Source organism: Miniopterus schreibersii (assembly GCF_964146895.1).
Source record: "Miniopterus schreibersii genome assembly, chromosome: 10".
In the NCBI taxonomy this organism is placed as follows: domain Eukaryota; kingdom Metazoa; phylum Chordata; class Mammalia; order Chiroptera; family Miniopteridae; genus Miniopterus; species Miniopterus schreibersii.
In genome coordinates this window covers 1788705-1810099 of record NC_138110.1, presented here as the reverse complement: position 1 = coordinate 1810099, position 21395 = coordinate 1788705, and the positions used below count along the sequence as shown (strand labels likewise).

Here is a 21395-nt window from a genome sequence, read left to right as displayed (position 1 = left end):
CCTGCCTCCCTGGACCTCAGTCCCTTCATCTGAAATGGGCTTGGCCCCATCTCTCAGGTTGTTGGGGGAGTCAGGGAGGTGAGGCATGTTGAAGCGCTCGGTGCAGGACCTGGGGCAGAGCAGTGACCCACAAGTGCCCGGGAGGAAGAAGACAAAATGCATCACCTGGGGACAGGCCCCTGCTGCAGTTTCACAGAGGGGGGTCCCCACGCCAGCCGAGGGATGGAGGGAGGGAGGGAGGGAGGGAGGGAGGGAGGGAGGGAGGGAGGGAGCTCTCCAAGGTGCTGGGACCCATGCAGGTGGCGGAAGGGAAACGTGATAAATAAGCCACACACACTCCAGGTTTAAAGATGATTTTGAAAGAGGCCATTGGACAGTCACTAGCAGGCAGGGCAGTCAAGGGGGGCTGCGTGGGGAGGTAGCATTTGAGCTGAGATCTGAAGGCTGTGGATGGAGTTTGCTTAAACTCCATCTTCCTCCACCCCGACAGCGGCCTCACAGTCCCCACGGGTCCCTGCAGGAGCCTGTGGCAGCCGCTCCTTTCCTGTGTCCCAACCACACTGCCTCGAGCTCCCCGCCCTGGGGAGGACCAGCCCTCCCGCCGCTGAGGGTAAACAGAAAGTGCGGTTTCAATTAAAAGGATAAATCACAGTGATGGATTCCTCGTGGTGAGGGTGGAGCCCTAGCCTCAATTTCGTGCTGAATTCTGCTGAGTAGCAGCCATTTCTTTTAAAGGTTGACAGTTCTTAGTGGGCAGTAAAATCGTGGGAGGAGAGCCCCAGGCGCCTGTTTTCAACGCCTCTGCTCTAATCCCTGGATCCAAGGAGGCTCCCCCCTTTTTGGAAACGCTTGCCCCCCTCCTGGACCAAGTAAGTTATTGTGCCTGCAGCCAGGCCCAATGGCCCCGATGGGAGTGGGGGGCACGTCAGCTGAGCATCATGGCCACCAGCTGACGGGGGCCACTACTCCCAGACCTTTTATGGGTCTCAGCTTTTCATTCGTCTTCCCTTGCAGCCATCCTTCCTCAACCGTGCAGCGGCCACTGTGAAATTAAACTTGGATGCGCTCACAGAGCAGGCTCGCGGGGCTCACAGTGCATCGCCCTCGCATGCCCTCCTGGGGACCCCAGCCCCCCTGCTCCCCACCTCCAGAGCGGCCACTCCAGCTCCCGGGCAGGGCAGGAGCTATGGAGGGCGTTCCCTTCACTGAACCACAGCGGCAGCTGGGATCCCACGGGTAATAGGAGCAAGGTGTGGCTGGCACATGTGCCACTCATTCCGAATCCCCCAGTCCCTTGGGCATTTGCCATCACCCTACAGGGGCTGGAAGGGGTGGTGTGGTGGCTTCCAGACAGTCATTGCGACAGGTCACGGGCCCTGTACCTCGAGGCAGGGCCAGCTTGGGAGCCCCTGGCCTAGACAGGAGTGGCTGGAACCTGCCTGCATCCCTGGCCACCTCTATTCAGGAGGAGTGGGGGACCTCCTCGCCCACTCTCAGTCTCCTGGGTGGAGTGGGTGGTTTCTGCTGCCATCCCAGGGCTGGCCAGTCTGCCCGTTCCAGTCTGCAGTCATGGCAGCTGGACAGAGCTGTTGGGAGTCACACATCTCTCCTGAGACAGCACAGAGCTTCAGAACCCGGCTCTGTGAAGACCTCTGGGTTCTTGTGAGCTGGGCAATCTTGGGTGAGTGACTTAACCTCTCTGTGCCTCAGTTTCCTTGTCTGTAATAGGGGGAGGGCCATGTATTAATGGCACTGCTGATAGAGTTGTTGTGGCGAGAAAATGAATCTGTGTGTGTAACGTGCCTCTGATAATGCGTCGCACTGTGGACTAGTTATGGGAGCATCCGCCGTCGTTACCATGGTTAACTTCCACCCCCTCTGCTTCTGCACCACCAATAAACTCAGCCCTGGTTTATTGACAAAGCTCAGGACTCAGCGCACTGCTGACTCAGTCAGTGCTCGGCCCCCAACTCAGAGCACTCAGCTCCCATTTATTGAAAAAGGTCCCTGCTCAGCCCTCAGTACTGACTAAGCACAATGCTCAGTACTAAGTGCAGTTCTCAGTGCTGAATAATCAGAGTGCTCAGCCCTCGGCACTGAATGCATGAAGGGCCGTCTCTCACAGCCTCTCGACAACAACCCTGCAAGGCTGGCGTAAGAATCCTGTTTTGGACAAGGCAATAAACCAGTGACTCGGCCAGGGGCTCGGCCAGGTGGAGAGCTAGAGGAGGTGAGCGTCCTGTCCTGTGTCCCTGCGGAGCCCTTCCCTCCCGGGTGACCAAGGAGAGGAGGCAACTTTTGTTCTGAACAGAATCACTGTCATTGGCCCAGCTTGGGTGACTTGCCCCTCCCTGAGCCGATCGCAGGGCCAGGGCAGGTGCCCCTGGAGCCCATAGCGGGTCCTCCCTCTGTGCATACAGAGTAGGTGGGCACATTTCCAAGGGTGAGCAGAGGCGGGCTCCGTGGAGACGCCAGGGCTAGTGGCTGCCTTGCTGCCCCATCTTGGCCTGTGTCCAGCCTCCTCCCAACTCGCTGTCCCACAAATGCCCCTTGGTCCCTGCCCATCCCCCCCACTGTTCCTTTTCATGGCCTGGGGCTGGCCTCCACCCTGGGCTGGGACCTGCCCCCTTGGGCCCCCATCTGTCTCTCCCTAGCCCCAGCCTCCATCCCCCCACCCTGCCCCATGCTCCTTTGGGTCCTGTCCGGGTCACCCTTATCCCAACCGGGCAGCACACGAACCAGAGACCGTGTGGGCAGGGCCTTCCAGAAACAGGCAGGGAGCATGCGTTAAGTACTGACGAAGCCGACTTTCTGACCAGACCCTCGGCTCTTCCCTTGAGGACCAGACATGACAACAGGCAGGGCCCGGACGACAAATCTGAGGGTGACCGCTCGGCCCACAAGCTGTCTTGTCTTGTCACGCGTCCCACGGACTCCTGCCAAAGCCGGGCTGAGGCAACGAGCCCCGAGCCGAATCGTCTCCCACGGGCTCGGCCATGCGCCTCGGCTCCCTGACAGGCAGGCAGACCCCTAGCCCAAGGCCTTGGGAGGAAGAGGGGCCTCCGCTCCGGCTCCTGTGCACCCACGGCCCTTATTAGCCGTCAAGTTGAAGCAGCAGCTCTTTGGGGGCCGCCGATCTGCCCGGACTGTCCGCCCCTCGAGGATGCTGTCCAGCGCTGGCGGTCGGCTGGCACCGCTCGAGGCCTGGGGCCGGGTGAGTCACACTGGACCCTTTCCTGCGGCTGTTGGTGAGCCCCGACCCCTTTGAGACAGCAGTCCATCTTCCCCTGCTCTGCGTCCGGCTGCTGGCTCACAGCTGGACACCTCTGGGGAGAGTGACCACGCCACAGGGGGAGATGCTAGGTAGCACCCGGTGCTGGCCCACAAAAGCTGGCTTCCTCGCCCCCAGGCTCACCTCTCTCTGGTGCAGTTCACACGCCTGGGCCCCCTTCCCGGCGACGAGGCTGAGGCTGGCCAGGCTAAGACCTCTCCCTCCCTCCTCCCCTGCCCCGGGGCTCTGCCCAGTCAACCACTGGCACAAGAACCCCTGTCTCAGGTTTTGCTTGTAGGAACCACCCCAACACCGGGATCAAGAGGGCAGAATGGGCTTCTGCGGTTGTGGCCTGGTGGCACTTGCCTGCCCAGGCCCTGTTCCGGGCTCCTCACGCTACACCTGGGTCAGGGGGAGGTTTGACTTAGTGGGGGGGAACAAGTCCAGCTGCGCCAAGCAGAAAGGGCCCTGCCAGGAGCATCCTGGGTGCCCACAGGCTGGAAGGAAAGGCTGGCCAGCCAGGCGCCCCAGGGCTCTGGGTCTTGGCAGGGAGATGGCAGTGCACTGGCAGGGCTCCAGCATGACTCTCCCCTCATTCATTTTTGACTCAAGATCCACATTTGAAAGAGAGAAGCCTGTTGTTCCAGTGTGACTCCTGGGCCTGCCTGTTGGCTAGGGAAGGGTGGGGTGTCTTGCCTGACTGTCTCCCCGCACCACTCACAATGCAAGAACAATGATCCCCAGGAGGAAATCAGGCCTCCGTCACCAGGAGAGCCAGGGAAGGCCACTGCAGCCACTTGGGCCATTCCCACAGTCAGCCGTGACGTCTTCTGTATCCCACACTGACAGTCCAGCAGCTGCCTGTCTTCATTTGGTACAACCTGAGGGGCATTTCTGAGAAGCATCTAATTCACTCTCTTCCACGCAGCGAATTTCATAAGAACATATTCGTGGCTTCATTAGTACTCATGTGACTGAGGATTTTTCATGATTTATAAAACACAAAGTAATTGTGAATGGTGATGTGTAATAGTGTCCGTGTGATGACACAGATGCCTTTTCCAGGCAACCCTGGGCTTTTCTGCTCATTACGAGACCCTCATTGAAAGTCATCAAAGGCTAAACACCATCGTGCGTGGAAAGGGCTTCATAAAACACCCGAAATGCAAACATCTCCAGCCTCTTGAAGAGATGCTCAAGAATCAAGGCAGAGCTGGGGGTAAGAGCCTAAGACTCCTGCAGCACCCCACGCCCTGCGTGGTCCGTTAACTTAGTGAGAACGGTTTTCCCGCAGCTGAACGTTGCCCCCCACCCGGAGCCTTGACAGAGGGCTTTTGAATTAAACTTGCAGGAAGCTGAAAGAGGTCCACGTGAGGCCTGCTGACAGTTCCGTGATCGCTTTCACGGGCCAGTAAAGTGAAGCTCCTGTCCCGGACCACAGTGGCAATTTAGAACCTGGAGCTTCAGCAGCCCGGGCAACCGCAGTTGCAGGCACAGAGCAGGCTGGAGCGACAGTGATGACCGGGGCTGGAGACTCCGGCTGAGAGGCAAGTGGCCCTGGGAGACCTCCTGGGCTCAGCATCCGTCAGCCTCAGCCTCCTCAGCTCCCCTTTCTACTTTTAGAGGCTTCTTAGGAAGGTGGTGTGACCAAGATAGGACCTGGGTCTCCAATTACTGGTGAAACTTGTCCAACCCCTTCACCTCTCGGGGCCTCAGTCTCCCTATCTGGAGAATGGGCTGGAGGAGATGGTCGGTGGGGCTGACACTCTGGGATCCTTCTTGAATGGTCCCTGAAGCAGTTCCAAGGGTAGGGACGAGAGTCCTGGCTGTCCTCTTCAGAGGGGCCTCCACTTACTGCTCCCTGCACACCAAGCTGGGTAAGCCCGCCCGGAGAGGGGACCACGCCTCACTTCTCCCCCGGGCCCTCTCCCTTCCTGTCTCTTCTCCCTCCCCGTTTCCCTATTCATTTTCTTTTACCCTCACACAGTGACCACGGTGAGTCCCAGGACCTGAGAGTGGCCCGATCTTTGCCCTGCCCACCCAGCCCCAACTGACACCCCTCTGGTCTCCCTCCCACAGTTCTCTCAGTGAAGGCCTCCTCTTCCTGGAAGCCCTCCTTGTCTGCCAGTCTACTTGTCTGTCCGCCCCTCCACCAGGAAGTGTGTCCCTGTTTCATCTGCTCATCCAAAAATTATTGAGCACTTACTGTGTGCATGGTGCCAGGCCTGGCAGTGCCATCCTTGGGGACTGAGACGGCCGTGTTTGTGTTCCTAAGGCCCAGAAATGGGTGCAGACACCACTGGTGCTCAAAATCGGCAGGCAGGCGGGCGCGCGGTCATGCAATGCAGACGGAGGAGTAGGCAAGCAGGCCTGAGAAACACTGACTCTCCGCATGAAAATCTTGCCGACCTGCATGGAGGGCTCACAGCTGGCTGGCTGAGGCGACAGCAACCTGCAGGTGCATTTCGGTGAAATAGTCTCTCGCCTCTGTGTTTGGCTGAGTGAAATTTTGGAAGAAAATTCTCTCCCTTGGCCACCACAGTCATGGCCAATTGCAAACCGGCCACCTGCGTCCTGGCTGAAGGAGGCATTGCTGAAATGCCCCGGGGAGCTTGGGGTGGGGGCACCGCCTGCAGCCGAGTCCCCTCTGGCAGGCTGAGTCCCGTGGGACTGTCTCCCGAGGGCATCCTCTCCTTCGATGCTTTGGGGATGAATCTCTGAGGTGTTTGCAATTCAAAACCACACATGGTGAGTTTTCTCCAGTTTCGAGTTCATTTGAAATTAGGCAAATATTCCTCCTTGGGGAGGATCCTGCCAGAATCCCTCCGTCCAGCCCACCCTTCCCGAGAGCGAGAGCCTGCTTTCCCCACGGAAGTCCCCAGGGACCGGAGCCGCGGCACCACAAGTTATTCTAACGCAGACATCCCTTTAAACTAAACTTTCACCATCTGTTGTGTCCTTTAGTAACAAACGCAAAGGAGCATAATTCTGGGTGGCACCCTAAGGTGGGCGGCTCACAGCCGGGTGAGGCTCCTCACTTCCGGACGCACATCAGGGGGGCTGCTGTCCCCCGACCCCCAGCCGAGCCGGGAGCTCGGGCCAGGCTCTCTCTTCGCCGTGAACCGCGCGAGGGCTCGGAGCCCGAGCCGGGCCGCGCCGTCTCAGAAGGCACCCGGAGAATTAGGCAAATGCGGCCGGTGGTCAAAATGTAATGAGATTTCTCTGCAAAAAATAAAATCTCTTAAATACACGGTGGGTTCTTTTCAGCAGTTTTCTAATTAAATTTCCCCGTGAAAGTCGGGCAGCCTGGCCCAGAGAGTGCAGCAGAGGCTGCTGGGCGAGTCGCGCGGCCGGCCGGGTGCTGGAGACCCCCGCAGCCCTCGGTCCCCGGACACTGCCCCAGCTCACACGCCCTCCTCCTTCCAGTCCAAGGCTGCCAACGATATTTGAGGGCCTACTGTGTGCTCCAAGGCCCTGCTTTTTTTTTAACCTTCACCGGAGGATATTTTTTCCATTGCTTTTCAGAGAGAGGAGGGGAAGGGTGGAGAAAAGAGAAACATCGATGCGAAAGAGACACACTGATTGGTTGCACTGGGGATCGAGCCTGCAACAGAGGTACATGCCCTTGGCCAGAATCGAACCCGGGACCTTTCAGTATGCAGGCCGATGCTCTAACCACTGAGCCAAATCGGTTAGGGCCCAAGTGCCCTGCTCTTAACCTGCAGTCAGAGGAAGCCTCCCCCGAACTTGCCAACCGTCTAGAACCTTCTGCACTCCTGGGAGACAAAGCTGGTCCCTCATAAGCAGCAAGCCTTGACCATTTTAGGTTAATCGCTCAGTTCCCTTCTCTCCTCAACAGAGTTTGTTCTCTTTTAAGCCGTTCAGTGAGGAACAATCTTAGCCCAGGAGGCTGAGGAGGGGCTTTCCTCTCTCTAATTTAGACCTGCAGCTTTTGCCCCGTTTCCCTGGTGACCAAATCTTGGCGCAAACTCTCTATGGGTGGAGCAGAGGTAGATCTCAGCCATGGAGAACCACCTTGCTGGGCACCAGCCCCCTAGGAATGGAGCCAGGTCCCCAGAAAGAAATCTCCATGAGTCCCCGCTTGGCTGCCTGGCCAGGGCTGGTCAGGGTGGCTGTTCTGTCTGAAGGACGTTACCTGGTAGTCAGCAGGGAGACGAGCGATGAAGAGCGGGTGGAGCCTTGTCCTGGGAGGCCAGGACCCAGCCTGTCACCTCCAGTACGAGGAGGCAGGGATGGCTCTGCTGACATGAGCGAAGCAAAGTTCTAGGGCTTCTGGGGTTTGAGGGGACAGCACCGGAGTGGCATCTGTCCCCAGACCCAGGCCTGAGGCCTAGTTTGATGTGGGCCACTCAGGACAGAGCCAGGGAGAGCCCTGCCTGACCGAGGAGAGTGAGGCAGTCAGAGAGGGGAACCCAGAGCAAAGATGCTCTTTGCAGAATGTGTGTGAGTGTGTGCGCATGTGAATGAGTGTGTATACATGTGTGAGTACATGTGTGAGTATGTGTGCACATGAGCATGTGTGTGTGTACACGTGAATGTATATGTGTGTGCACATGTGAGTGCACACGAACGTATGTGTATGTGTGTGCATGTGAGTGTGTTTGCACGTGAGTGTGTACATGTGAGTGTGTGTGCACGTGGGTGGGTGTGCACATGAGTGTGTACATTGAGTGTGTGTGCACGTGATTGTGTGCTTCTTCTCCAAAGGCTGCCACCCAGCACCTGAGCAGCCACAGGCTTGCACTGATCTACACAAGGCCTCTGTAGTGAAAGCCTTACTTCCTCTGACCATTAGGCAAAGGGCGCTCTCGCGCAGGCAGGCCACTGTTAGACAATCAGTGATGGCTTGTGTCCTTGCCCCCAACTGGTGCTCTCAGTGGGGGGGACTCCAGTTATGTGCATAAGTGCAGCAAGAACAGTGCTGGCCAGACAGGGCTGTTTGGAATTGCTTTGTGGAGCATCTAACCAGGACTCTCGGGTTGCACGGTGCCTGTTCCCTTCAGGTGAGACCAGGTCTTGTAGTTGACTGTTGAGTCCCACCTGCTGTATCTCAGTCTTGACCACCAGGCCCACATCTGTGCATGGTGTTGGCTTGCATGTGTTGTACTTTGTGTTCGCAGCGTCCAGCGAGGACAGGGGAAACCAGGTGGGTGGTGTTCCCCTTGAGCACTCTGCTCTGGAAAGCTTTCAGGAGACTCCTGGGGACGCTCGCCTGACCCTGGAGCGCTTCTCGGAGGAATCTCCCGAAGAAATAGTGGTCTCTTCAGGTTTGCTGTCTCTTTGAGTCAAGTTCTCAAAAAAATCAGTTTTATTAAGATTTCCAGCCCACCTAGGATTGAGCGTCCACCTAGGATCCAGGCTATCAGGGTTCGATTCCCGGTCAGGGCACATGCCCGGGTTGTGGGCTTGATCAATGACTCTCTCATCATTGATGTTTCTATCTCTCTCTCCCTCTCCTTTCCTCTCTCTGAAATCAATAAAGATATATTAAAAAAAAAAAAATTTCCAACTGAGTTACCAATAAATAAATAAAATAGCCCTGGCCAGGTGGCTCAGTTGGTCGAGCATCGTCCCAGGCACCAAAAAGTCGCCGGTTCGATTCCTGGTCAGGGTGCATACAGGAGGCACCCGGTCGATGTTTCTCTCTCACATCAGTTTTTCTCTGTCTCTCTCCCTCTTCCTCTCTCTCTAAAATCAGTAAAAACATATTTTTTAATAAAAGAATAAAATGTTAAGAAACCTCTGTGTTCTTGAGGGTTTCCCCCTACATACAGCTTTTAAATCTATTTATCAGTTCTCCTGTTTTCTGTTTTGACTCAGGGGTTTCTGCATTTGTCTTTGTTGGCTGCCTGCCTGTCCTCTGCTTTCACCCCTCTCCCTCTGGAGCCCAGCGCTCAGCTCGCTCACTCTAATTCTGTCTCTGCCGTCAAGCATGTCCAGTTAAGGGTTTGCTGTGGCTCAGCCTCTGGCCCAGTTCCTTGGGTTTCGCTACATAGTCATCTCTTTGTCCTTACAATATTTAAACGGCCTCTACGGGCAGCTTTGATTCCTACATAACCTCATGGTTATTTCAGAATGTTTTTTAAATTCCTGAAAGTCTTTAAGTGGCAGCATTAAATTTTAATTGCATTATTCCAATAAGAGGTCCTGCTCGATTCTGCTTAGTGGAAATTTTTTGAGGTTTGCACTGTGGTCCATCATGGTCCCTGGGTGTTGATTTAAAGTGATGTCTTCTGCCCGGCCGGGTGTGGCTCAGCAGTTGAGCGTCGGCCTAGGATCCAGGCGATCGGGGTTCAATTCCCGGTCAGGGCACATGCCCAGGTTGAGGCCTGCAGCTGATCAATGACTCTCTCATCATTGATGTTTCTATCTCTCCCTCTCCCTCTTTTTCCTTTCTCTGAAATCAATAAAGATATATTTTTTAAAAATAATAATAAAATAAAAAAAAATAAAGTGATGTCTTCTAAAGGCGTGTTCCCAGTGAGCGCCCGTCAGTGAAACTGGCCACTGCGGTCATTCCTTCCCATTCTCCTCAGCTCCCTTACACTTCCCCGTGCTCAGGGAGGCCGGTGACCTTCCACGGCGCCCATGACTGCGTTTCCCTCCTTCGCCCCTGACCATCGAGAGCTCCAGCTTCCTCCAGACCAAAGGCGTGGGTCTTTGCTCCACTGGTGTCCTCTCTGCTCCCCAAGGACTTACACTCACCTAATTATCTGGGTGACAGTAAAATTATGTCTGGCGTAACGCCTCCCACTCACCCCCACCCCACAAGGCAGACTCTGGGGTCCTCTCTGCTTCTGAGGTTTTCTCCGAGAGTCTCAGTCTTTGCCAAGTCGCCTGGGATTTGGGAGCCAGATCACTATTATTAAGTTGTTTTTTCAACAATATGCAGTCTTTGTGAAAGTATATTGATGTTTGTGTTTGGCTCTGTAACCATGTTGACAACTTTCAGTGTCAAATTTCTGTGTCTAAACAGGGTCCATGTCATGCCAGTCAGTGCCCCGGGCTTGAGCCCTCAACGTGGGTCCCCTCTCGGGGACTGACACACCTTCCAGGGCCTCTGTCCAGGAGCAGGGAGACAGGATGTTTTCTTGGTCCTTGTGCGTCCAGACATGTCCGTTCTCTTCCTGTGCAGATGAGAACTCGGGGCATAAATGTGCTGGGTCCCCACTTTCTCCCCTCAGAGCTCCATGGAGGCTGCTGTTTGCTCGCCATGGTCCTTTCTGAGGTCTGATGGTGGACGTTAGGAGCGTCTGCGTCAGGGCCTTGACTTCGTCTCAGCAGAGTCCTGTGTCCCACGCTCCTGAGGACTTGTGCATGTGGTGTCCTGTCCCTCCCTGTCACCTGGGGCGCTCAGCACCTCAGGCACTGGCGGCCCCTCGGAGATGGGCCGCGTGGATGGAGGGCTGGCTGAGGCCCCAGGTTGCGGGAAGGAAGGGGGTGTGTGCAACGAGGAAGCGCGGCCGCTCCTGCAGCTGACTGTCCTCTGCCCCCTCCAGATCCGGTCCGACAAAGACAATGACATCCCCATCCGGTACAGCATCACGGGCGTGGGTGCCGACCAGCCGCCCATGGAGGTCTTCAGCATCGACTCCATGTCGGGCCGCATGTACGTCACCCGGCCCATGGACCGGGAGGAGCGGGCCTCCTACCACGTGAGTGTCCACCACGGGCCCCCCGTGCAGGGGGCTCACAGCTGAGCCTGCGCGGAGCCCCGTGGGGCCGGCACCACCCCGGCTCCTCACTCGGGTGGGGGGAGGGGGGACTTGCGCCTGTACCTTCTCCCAGGGGAGGGGGCGCAGGAGAGCGGCCGGTCTAAGAGGCCACAGCCCACGTGGTCACCCAGGTGCTCTGGGTCCCCGGTGGGGTCACGTGGCAGCTGCAGCCCACGGGCTCCAGCCCTGGAACAGGCCCTGCAGCCTCCTGCCTCCTGCGGGGGGGGTCGCGAGGAAATGGAGGCACAGGGCTCCCTCGAAGGCCGTCCCCTCCTTTCCTCTGGGCCCCGCTGAAGCTGCTGTGCCGGCCGAGCGGAGGCCGGGGCGCGGCGGGGGCACTGGCCGCTCGCTCGTGCTCTGCTCAGGGCCGCTGGATGAGGGTCGGCATCAGCTGGACGCGCAGGGCTGCAGCCCGAGGTCAGGGCGGAGCCCACCCCTCGCCGGGGGGACCTGGGCTCTCTGCCTCTCTGGCCTCGCTCTCGCTCTCCCGGGGCACAGGCCCTTCTAGAACATACCGTATTGTTCCGGGTCTGCAGGGACACTCAGCCAGTGGCTGGGCCCCGTGAGCATCTACTGAATGCGTGAGAAGGAAGAGGGAGGGGGAAAGGCCTGCCCCCTCTGTGGGCGACTCCAGGTCTCTGCACAGGCCCCCCCCCCAGCATCACCTCCCTCAGCTAACGGCCAGGTGCCCCCAGCCCTGTGGTCTCCGCCCTGGATTAGCAGGTCACCTCCAGCCTCCTGGGCATCCATCGGAGAGCTCTGGCTCCACACGGGCCCCAGGAGGAGGCCACTTGCTGATCAGGTTCACCTTGTTCGAGATTAGATGCAACCATTTGTTTTTCACGGCCGTGGCTGCAGAGAAAGCTCCCTCCTCCTGGGCCCGGGCAGCCTCCCTCTCCCCGCCAGGCCTGACTGCGGTTCTTGCATTTCTGGCTGAACTCGTGGTGGACCCCAGGTTAGCCTTAGCCCCGGTCTAAGTTCAAAACTCCCCACAGTCTGGGTCTCCCCAGGCCTGACCTCTCAGAACAGGAGCTAAGCCCCAACCCCAGACTGGTCCACCGGCTTCCCTGTGGCCACTGTAGATGGACGTGCACTTGGCCATCGGGGGTGCAGGGGCCGTCTGTGTAGGCTCGGACGCCCCGGGTGGGCCTCAGCATCGGGCCTCCGGTCAGCCCCCAGCACGCCACCCATTTCACCCTCTCTTGACCTCCCCCGTTTCCACAGAGGAGGAAACTGAGACTCAGAGAAGCTTTGTAATGTGTCCCAACCCCTCATGTTCCCCACCCAGCCTGTCCCTTGGGGGTCCAGAGCTGTTATGTCACCCCCGCCCCAATGTCTCAGGTCTGAGGGAACTTGTTGCCTTGGCTCCCCGAGGCAGCTGGTCAGGAGTGTCCCCTGGAGGTGGCACCGGCCTGACTCCGCCTGTTGCTTTCCAGCTCCGAGCCCACGCCGTGGACATGAACGGCAACAAGGTGGAGAACCCCATCGACCTGTACATTTACGTCATCGACATGAACGACAACCGGCCTGAGTTCCTCAACCAGGTGTACAACGGCTCCGTGGACGAGGGCTCCAAGCCGGGTGAGCCCAGCCCCTCAGCCCCTCCACCAAGGGCTCATTTAGCGGGTGTTTACTAAGCACCCTCCTCGTGCAGATGCTGTGCTGGGGGGTGGGGCCTTCACAGTCCAGACAGTGATGTGGAGGAGAGATGAGCTGAACCAAGGGCATGGAGCTGTGGGGATGAGGCTCAGATGGGAACCCCGTAAGTCAGGGAGAGCCCCTCCTCAGAGGGGACATGTAGACTGAGAGCTGAAATGTAAGAAGGATCAGGGCTCAGAGAAGGGGGGCTGGAGAAGGAGAAGGCACATGCAAAGGTCCTGGGGCCAGAGATGAGGTGAGGAGAAGTCCTGCTACTCAAAATCTCCTGGACCACACCTCGGGTTTTATTCCAAGCACCACAGGGAGCCCGTGAGAGGCCAGACCCCCCAGCCCAGAGAGGTGAGCCCGTGTGCCCAAGGCCCTCGAGTCCCCTCAGAGCTGACCCAAGAGCCCATCTTCTTACTAATTTCACCCAGCATCAGTGATGACATACTTTTTCATGTGCCAGGGCTCAAGCTAAGCATGTGACATGTGTGGTCTCTGGATCCCATAACTACCAAGAAGTGGGGCTCTTCCTCTCCCCTTTAGCAAAGATGAGACTCAAGGCCCAAGGAGCTGGAATGAGCAGCCCAGACCCCTTGGTGTGGATATGGGTGGGAATCCCCAGCCGATGCTGGAACTTTGGCCCCGGACCAGCAGCATCATCTGGGGGCAGGTTACAGCCACACCCATCGATTCAGACTCCCCAGGTGGGACCCCAGTCTGGGCAGACGGGCCAGGTAATTTCTGCAGGTGCCAAGTTTGAGCAGCTGTCTCTTGATGGGGAGGGGCCGGTTGTCCTTGGGACAAATGTCCAGATGGGTGGGACTGGGAGCTGAGCCACGTGCCACCGATGAGGCCTCAGGGGGCTGCTGGAAGCACTAAGATACAAGCCACAAGGTTCACTTGAAGTTCAGACGAACAGCAAGTCCTTTCCCATGGACGTGGCCCCCACACAACACCTGGAACCTGACTGTGGCAAAGCCACAGTCCTTGCTGGCTCCTTGGCGGTCCAGTGAGGGCCTGTCCCAGGAGGGCTTCTGGGCTCAGGCCTGCGGCGCAGGGCAGACAGAGGCCAGAGGAGCAGAACAGGGGGCCCAGGCCGGCCCCCGCGGAGGGGTCAGCCACGTCCCCATCTAGGGCAGCGAGGACAAACATTTATCATCACTTCGCTGCCAGAGGCGGTTGTCACAGCTCCGTCTCGGGGCTGCCATTTCAACAAGGTGAATTGTGTTCTCGATTGATTGTCTCAGGATCCTGAGGCAAGGCCAGCCTGGTGTCAGCAAAGGGAACAGGATGTGACATTATTTCTGCCAGGACCTTGGATGGCTGGTCCCCGCGGTCCCTCCAGGGGCAGGGGCAGGTGGTGGGTGGGCAAATTAGCTGCAAGCAAAGAAAACAAATGAGGGCTGCCAGCAGCCCCCTCTCTAGGGGGGTGAGGAGTGGGTGTCCGACTAGGGGTACTCCCTTGTCAGCAGGCATGGCAGGGCCCAGGACACTCCATGAAGGTGCCTGGGTTTTCCAACACAAATCAAACCTCCCTTGTCTCATTTTAAAACAAATCGATGGAGAAAGTCTTCCCTGTCGTGTCTCTGTCTCTGCTCATTAGGCTGACAGAGGCGGCACACTTCTGTCTTCTCTCGAAAGTCCTGATAAGCCCTAAGCCTAGAGGTGGAGGGACGCCCATGCCCTGGCCCCTGGCCATTGGCACGCTGGCAGGGGGCTGGGAGGTGGCGTCCATCCCGAGGTGGGCCCTGCTTTCCCACTCATTCCTGTGCCCTCTGGGACTGTGTTGGGCCTAAATGTGACTGACATTTGGAGCCTGTGGGGGACCCCAGAGTCTGGGTCTGGTCTCAGAGCCGCCCAGAGAGGGGAGCACTGATGCCTCCCCTTTGTGCCATGCTGCCTCGGACCCAGCTCGACGTCCTCACTCACCTGGCCAAGGGCAAGGGGCGGATGTCCAAACGGGGCCCAGCGGCGTCCTGGAGGCAGGAGACTCCCAAGACCTGGGAACAGCCTCCTCGGTTTCTTCCCTCGTGACCTAAATTCCAATAACAGGCTTACCCAGGCCTGTGTGCAATAAAGAGAAGCACCCCAGAAATGAGCCGCGGCGCTGGGGCCACGGGCTCCCGGAGGCCTCAGGTGTGCGTTCTGACAGAAAACAGGGGAAGGCGTCCAATGTGGACCCAGTTCGAGAAGAGCCGTCTAAGGTTTGTCTCCTCTGGGGACATTAGCCTACGGGGGGCTGGGATCACCCCACATTCTTTCCCGGACCCAGTCCCCTCTCAATTTTCCAAAATCCTCTTTGGTGCAGCTGGATCAGACAGACTCAGAGGGTGCGGAAGGCCCGGGACGGCCCTGCCCCTTTCTTGGACCAACGTGCTTTGTGATCTGAGGTCAGGAGCACCCTCCCCTCTGATTACAGCCCTCAGCTCTCTCCAGCAAGCAGGGATCCGAGACCCACCTGAGCGGCCCCTGGAAAAGGGATCACATTGGCTCGTGTACCTGGGAAGACCAGAGGTGGGTGGAGTGTGGGGCACGGAGGCACCAGGGCTCGGATGGAATTGTCTGGAGCACTGGCCACCGTTTGTCTCCTCTCGGGTAGGCTCCCTCTTCCTGAAGCCTCAAACCTTTGCAAAATAACCTTTGGGCTGGGCCTAGGGCAACATTGTATCCCCAACTACTGTTTGCAAAGATAACAAGAAAACACACATTGTGACTCCCAGGCTGAGAATTAAAACGCTGTTTAGAATCAGCGTCACTGTGTTACCGAGTCGGCACCAACAGCAGCGCCTTCCTGCCGTGGGTGGAGTTGTCCTTCCCTGTCCCATGAGTACCCATCACCTTTGTCTCCTCATGGGAAATATCTGGGCTTCTGCCTGATTAATGATTCCAGAATAGCTATTCTTATTGATCTCAAATAAATGCCTGTTGCCTCTCACTTTGAAAGGCCTTTATTTTTAGGCGAACACTGAGTACGTGGTGATGCCTGCTACCTGACGCGCCTGGCGAGGCTCAGCCCTCGGTTCTGCGAGGCAGTGGGGTCTACGGGGCCTCCAGGAGGGTCCACTCCTATGGGGAAGGAGGCGGGCGTCCGCCAGGCCCGCAGCCAGACTGTAGCATCGGCAACTGGCTGGGCGGTCATCCTGGCAACACCCTGAGTCACACACTCCCTGCCACACTGCCCAGTAGCTGCTTTCCCGAAAATGAGCTCCCAGGGCTCAGGAGGAGCCTCAAGGCAACATCCGCACAAGCGGACCAGCCCCCCTCTCTGCACCAGCCACACCCTCCAACCCTTCTCTGGCTAAAAGTCCAAATTGCTGTCTCTACCACCTTGCCCAGCCCAGCCCAGACCAGTTTCTCTAACTTCCCAATAAAACTTCGTATTATTTTTTTTAAGGCCCTCAGGGGAATTCCTGCTTCCCTCACCCCTTATAACTGTGTGAGGGCATGAATTATAAGTTTTTGAATCAATTTTAGTTTGAAATATTAAATAGCAGAAAAACCTACAAGCAGCAAATGAAGTCAAAGAAACCTTCATCTATATGACGCGGGGTTTGGTCTTACATAGATTATTCTTTTACGGGGCCTTTATTTATTTATTTATTTCCGCGCCGGCAGAGGACCCCTGAGATGAGTGCCACGGACCAACGCACAGATGGTGCACGTACTCAGAAGTCATCTGAATATTAAGAATTTAAATCTTTAGCCCCAGTGATTTGAGCAGAAAGCCAATTATGAGGCTGAATTAGTTTTCAAATTAAACTGCAATTTAAGGCTTGTGAAATTAATCCTTTAAGGCGCCTGGCAGCACGCGTACATGAACTCCTGCTGGAAGGACCCGGCCCAGCCTTCCTCCCCATCCTGTCGACACAATTAATAAAGTGAAGTCCGGCAACCTGTGTCCCTCATTAGACGAAAAGACAATCCCAACGTTCTGTCTCATTTGCTAAGAAAAATCCAAGCTTTTCCTTCTCCTGCGCAGAGAGGCAGAGGCTTCCCGAGAAAGGCCAGCGAGGGTGGCCGCCTCCAGGTTCTCTAGCCGAGTGATGGGGCCACTCACGTGGCTGCCCTTGCCACGGCGCCACCGATTCCTCAGCAAAGGGCACAAGCTGGGACCGTGCACAAATCGTTTCCAGGTAGCTGGGCACTGTCCCCAGACGCACTGTGGCATCAGGGAGCTGGGGGCTGGTGGTTGTGCATGCACTCAGGCCCGCCAGCTGGAGCAGGCAAGGGGACCAGGGGGGGACCTTGGATGCCATGGTCACGGTTTCCCAGACACACAAGCCACCCTGCTCACACCGTGGGTGCCCAGATCCCTGGTGGCTCTTCTGCTCCTCCCAGTGACCCCATGAAAGATGCCTGGCTTCCAGAGGAGGAGCCCGTTGAAGCCAGGCACTGGGAGTGACAGCTGGGATTTGATCAGATTGAGTACCCAGCCCGAGCCCTAAGCCCAGCCCTGCTCCAAAGTCCCCCAAGGTCATGGAAACATGGTTGGTTGGAAAGGACTGTCTGCTGCTGGGCTTTGTTAGCCCTGCGAACCCAGATGGCCTGGTTCGCTGCCTGCCTCGGCCTCAGCCTAATCCCTGTAGTGGTGGAATGGAGACCCCCAAATTAGGTCCTCCCGGAACCTCAGAATGGAGCCTTATTTGGAAATAAGGTCTTTGCAGATGTAACTAGTTAAAATGAGGCCAGTACGGTGGGCCCTGATTCACTATGACTGTCCTTATAGAGAGGGGAGATGGCCACATGAGGACAGAGGCTGCCACAAGGCCAGGAAAACAAAGATTGCCACCAGCTGGAGGAGGCGGGAGGTCCCTCTCGGGCCACACCAGCCCATCCCGCAGGGCGCATAATAGGTTTTCAGTAAATACTGTTGAGGGCTCACCTTTTGCCACCAGGAGCCATGTCCACATGGGCACCATGGCACAATTCAGTCTTTCTACCAAACATCTGTGGCCTTTTCCTTAGGGTGACTTCCTAGCAGTGGGCGCATCGGAGGGCCTTTGGACACAGAAGGCTGAACTGCCTCCAGGACCTGAAGCCATCTGCTCCTGGAGGCCTTGGGGGCAGGTCCCCTGTGTGTCCCCCCCAGAAGGTCCCATCGTTATTTTAAAATAATGTTTGCTCTTCTGGTATGTGCAAAATGTCTTCCCTTTATTTCTTTGATCAGTAACAAAGTTGGTTTTAAAAGGCAGGAAAAGCAAAGGTGATGGGTGGAAAGACTTGAACCAGGCTCCGTGGCAGAGGTGTGATGGGGGCGTGTCCAGGGGCAGGGTCCTTGGTGGGCGTGGTACTTCCTGAGACTTCCAGGGAACAGGCGCTGGTTACCGTGAATGTGTTTTACTTTTGCAACCAGGAAAGAATTATCAGAAGTATATCATTTGGTTTTAAAGAATCAGATTTCTGAGCTTAGCCAAGAAGGTGGATGGATGCCCAGATCTAAGACAATTTTTAATGAGCCGGAAACTGAAGGGTGGGTCTTGTTGCCAGCCAGCTGGTCTGGGTCTCCAGGTAATGAATGGCCTGTTTTGATTGTGTAAATAAGTCTTTATTTCACTTTTATTTTCAGAGAGCTTAAAATAAAGAATTCTGGGTTGTCCATTACTTTCTTTCCTCCCATCGTTTCTGGCTTCCATCGCTTCTACTGAGAAATCCTGTAGAGAAAGCCTGTTGCTCCACTAAAAGTTTTATGCGATTTTTAAAATTCTCCGGCTGCTTTGAAGTTTTTATCTTTCTCTTTAGCAGTTTCACTGTGACAGGACTTGCTGTGGTTTTCTTCATATTTATCCCACTTAGAATTTTTAGTGCTTCTTGAACCTCTGGCTTGATGCCTCTGTTTGGTTTTAGACATTTTTTAACCATTAGCTCCTCAAATGTTGAGTCTGCCCCTCCTTCCCTGGTCGTCCTGAGCCCCAGCCAGCACGCGTGGACCTGCTCGAGCCTTGAGCTTCCCCTGTGGGCTGGGCACGCTCTTTGGCACAGCTGCCGGCTCGTTAGCGCTCCACGTAGACACGTTTCACCTGCTAGGCAGTCCATTCACAGTCCAATTTCAATACTTTTTCAAATATAAACTTTCTGTTCTATTTGTTTCATAATTTCCAGTTCTCTGAAAAAAATCCATCTCACCCTTTTAATTCCTTGAGTTTATTAAGCTGAGATGCGTTTGTTTTCAGGTCTGCACCTGGCTGCTCTCTACCTGCCTCTCTTCCGGCTGGCGGTTGCCTGTCTTTTCTCTCTGGTTTCAGGCTGGTTTGTGCTCTTGGACACCTTGTGTAGGAAGAACTGGAGAGGTCGTTTGAGTTCTGTGGGACATCTTTCTCCACAGAAGATTTACTTTTGCTCCTGGCAGGGGACACTAGTAATCTCTTAACCTAAGTTAACCTGGGTTGCAGATCCAGTCCCCGGCCCAGTCGGGCACATGCAGGAGGCAACCAGTCAATGTGTCTGTCACACTGACGCTTCTCTCTCTCTCCCTCCCCTCCCTCGCCCTTCCGCTCTCTCTAGAATCTATGGAAAAAATATCCTCACTCTTGGATGCACACACACACACATACACATATATATACATATATACATGCATGTGTGGAGGGGAGAGATGGGTGGGAGGGACTGTGGCCCCAGTGCCCATCCACGGGCCTTTTGTTTTCCCAGAAACCCCTGCAAACAAACACCTCCTCCCCTGTCACTGGCTCCGCCTGCCCAGGGGGAGGGATTACTGACCCACCAGGCCTCCCAGGGTGAGAAGAGTGGACCCCAGACAACCTGCAAGGGCTGCCCTCAGATGGGGGGGACGTGCCAGTGCCCTCTGCAGACCTCAACCCTAGTACATGGATGGGGAAACTGAGGCACTGACTGAGGAAGGACGTGGCCACTCACCCAGCCCCTGGCTCTGAAATGAAACCCGGTACTCATCCCCCCCGCACCCCGAATTCACCCCCTCTGACTCTGCGTCCCCCATGCGCAGCCTCACCTCCAAGGGCTGCTCTGAGTCTGTCTCCCATGGGCCTTCCTCAGGTGCTCACCGCAGTCCCCGCCTGGGCCAGGCCCTGTGTCCCTGTGCGCCCTCGAGCTCCGGCCACAACGCGTTCCACACGGGGCCGGTAGAGCCTCGGCGAACACCAGAGTGGTGCCAGGGCCCAGCGGTTCAGGAGAGAGCCTTACTCGGGCCTGGGCCTGCTGCCCCAGGCTGTTTTGGCTTCTCCGGGGACCGGTCCTCCCCAGCCTCGAAAGGAGGAAGTCAGAGCCACTGGCCTCAGAGGGCGGAGAGCCCGGAGAAGCCCTTCCGTGGGTCCCCCGGGGCAGCGGGCCAGGTTGCTCTCAGTGCCCCCTCGGATGACCGTAGGCACCCGGCACAGATGTGGGGAAGGGGGAGCATTACACCCAGGCGCAGGGGGATCGACTGGTGCCAGCCGCCCCGGTGAGCGAGCGCGGCGGCCCCGAGGCAGATATTCCCTCTGAACTGCTCTCTCTGTCCCAGGCACCTACGTGATGACAGTCACGGCCAATGATGCTGATGACGGCACCACGGCCAATGGGATGGTGCGGTACAGGATCCTCACGCAGACCCCGCAGAGCCCGTCCCAGAACATGTTCACTATCAACAGTGAGACAGGGGACATCGTGACGGTGGCGGCCGGCCTGGACCGAGAGGTGAGGTGGGCGCCGTGGGCTGGGGAGTGGCTGGCCCAGCCCTGTTGTGTCCACGGAGGACATCAGGGCCCCAGAGCGAGCTCCCCAGTGGGGCGTGGCCACGGAGGAACGGTGATGCCTCCTCGGGATCTGGCCCCCGGGTGCTGTGTGTCCGGTCCTGCCGGTGGAGAAAGTCTCGGCAAAGCAGGGGCTAAGTTCACCACCAGCCGAATCACTGAGCTGGTCCTGAGTGAGGTTTCCTGCTGATGCGTGGGTCTGGATGGCAGTGAGGTCCCAAGTGCCGCGAGCCTGGACCTCAGACTCAGCAAACTTGCCAGGACCCTTCTTGCCACATTGTCACCCCCTGCGCCTTCCGAATCAGTAAATGCCAGGCTGTGGCATGGAAAATGCTGCCTGCCCTGTCCTAGGAAGTGCCTGGGAGGCACCAGTGTGATGGGGTCAGGTGGCCAGGAAAAGGTCATTTGTGCAGTCTGGTGGCTCAGCAGGAGGCAAGGTGGCCTCGGGTCAGCACCAGCGCAGGGCTCAGTCAGCCAAGCCGGGTCCTCGCCAGCTCATGTCTCTGAGCTCCAGACACAGCAACTCCTATCTGTGAAGTGGGCGGAGCCAGCCAGCCTCCGGGGGGAGGCAGGTCCTGCGGGCGGGCGAGGACCGGCCGAGAAGGTGCAGGGGCGCTTTATGGGGGGCGCCAGGGCCCCTGGGCTCAGAGTGGGCCTCAGCCAGTTCGGGCACCTCCATCTCATGCACGGGAGGATCGGTCAAGGCCCCCTGCCCTCCCAGTGACCACAAGGGGGGCCTGCTCAGCCCGCAGAGGCCCTGCAGGAGCGGATCAGGACGAGGGCTGCCCATCCCAGCTTCTAGAAGCCCGCTGCCAGTAGCTGGAGTCGCCAGGGGAGGGTCCGTGGCGGGGTCCCCATAGACATTAAGCACACCAAACACCATCCCTGGTCTGCCCGACCCGGGGTGCCCTGCATGCCCTGGGGAAGGAGGGCACCCCCTTTGCCTCTCAAAAGACCAAGAGCAACACACATTTCTCCAGGCTGTCACCTGACTCGGGTGCTCTCACATCTTTAGGGTCTGAGGGGCCTGTGTGTGCACAT

At 57.2% G+C, this 21395-nt stretch overlaps 1 protein-coding gene across 1 annotated transcript in view; it reads left to right on the top strand.

Annotated features, from left to right (window-relative positions):
* Window positions 1-21395, top strand: part of CDH4 (cadherin 4) — a 346064-nt gene that overhangs the window by 290278 nt on the left and 34391 nt on the right. The window contains exons 5-7 of the mRNA XM_081149202.1: window positions 10792-10947; window positions 12444-12588; window positions 20126-20298. Of these exons, the coding sequence (XP_081005328.1) occupies window positions 10792-10947; window positions 12444-12588; window positions 20126-20298 (474 nt within the window). The remainder of the gene's footprint in view (window positions 1-10791; window positions 10948-12443; window positions 12589-20125; window positions 20299-21395) is intronic.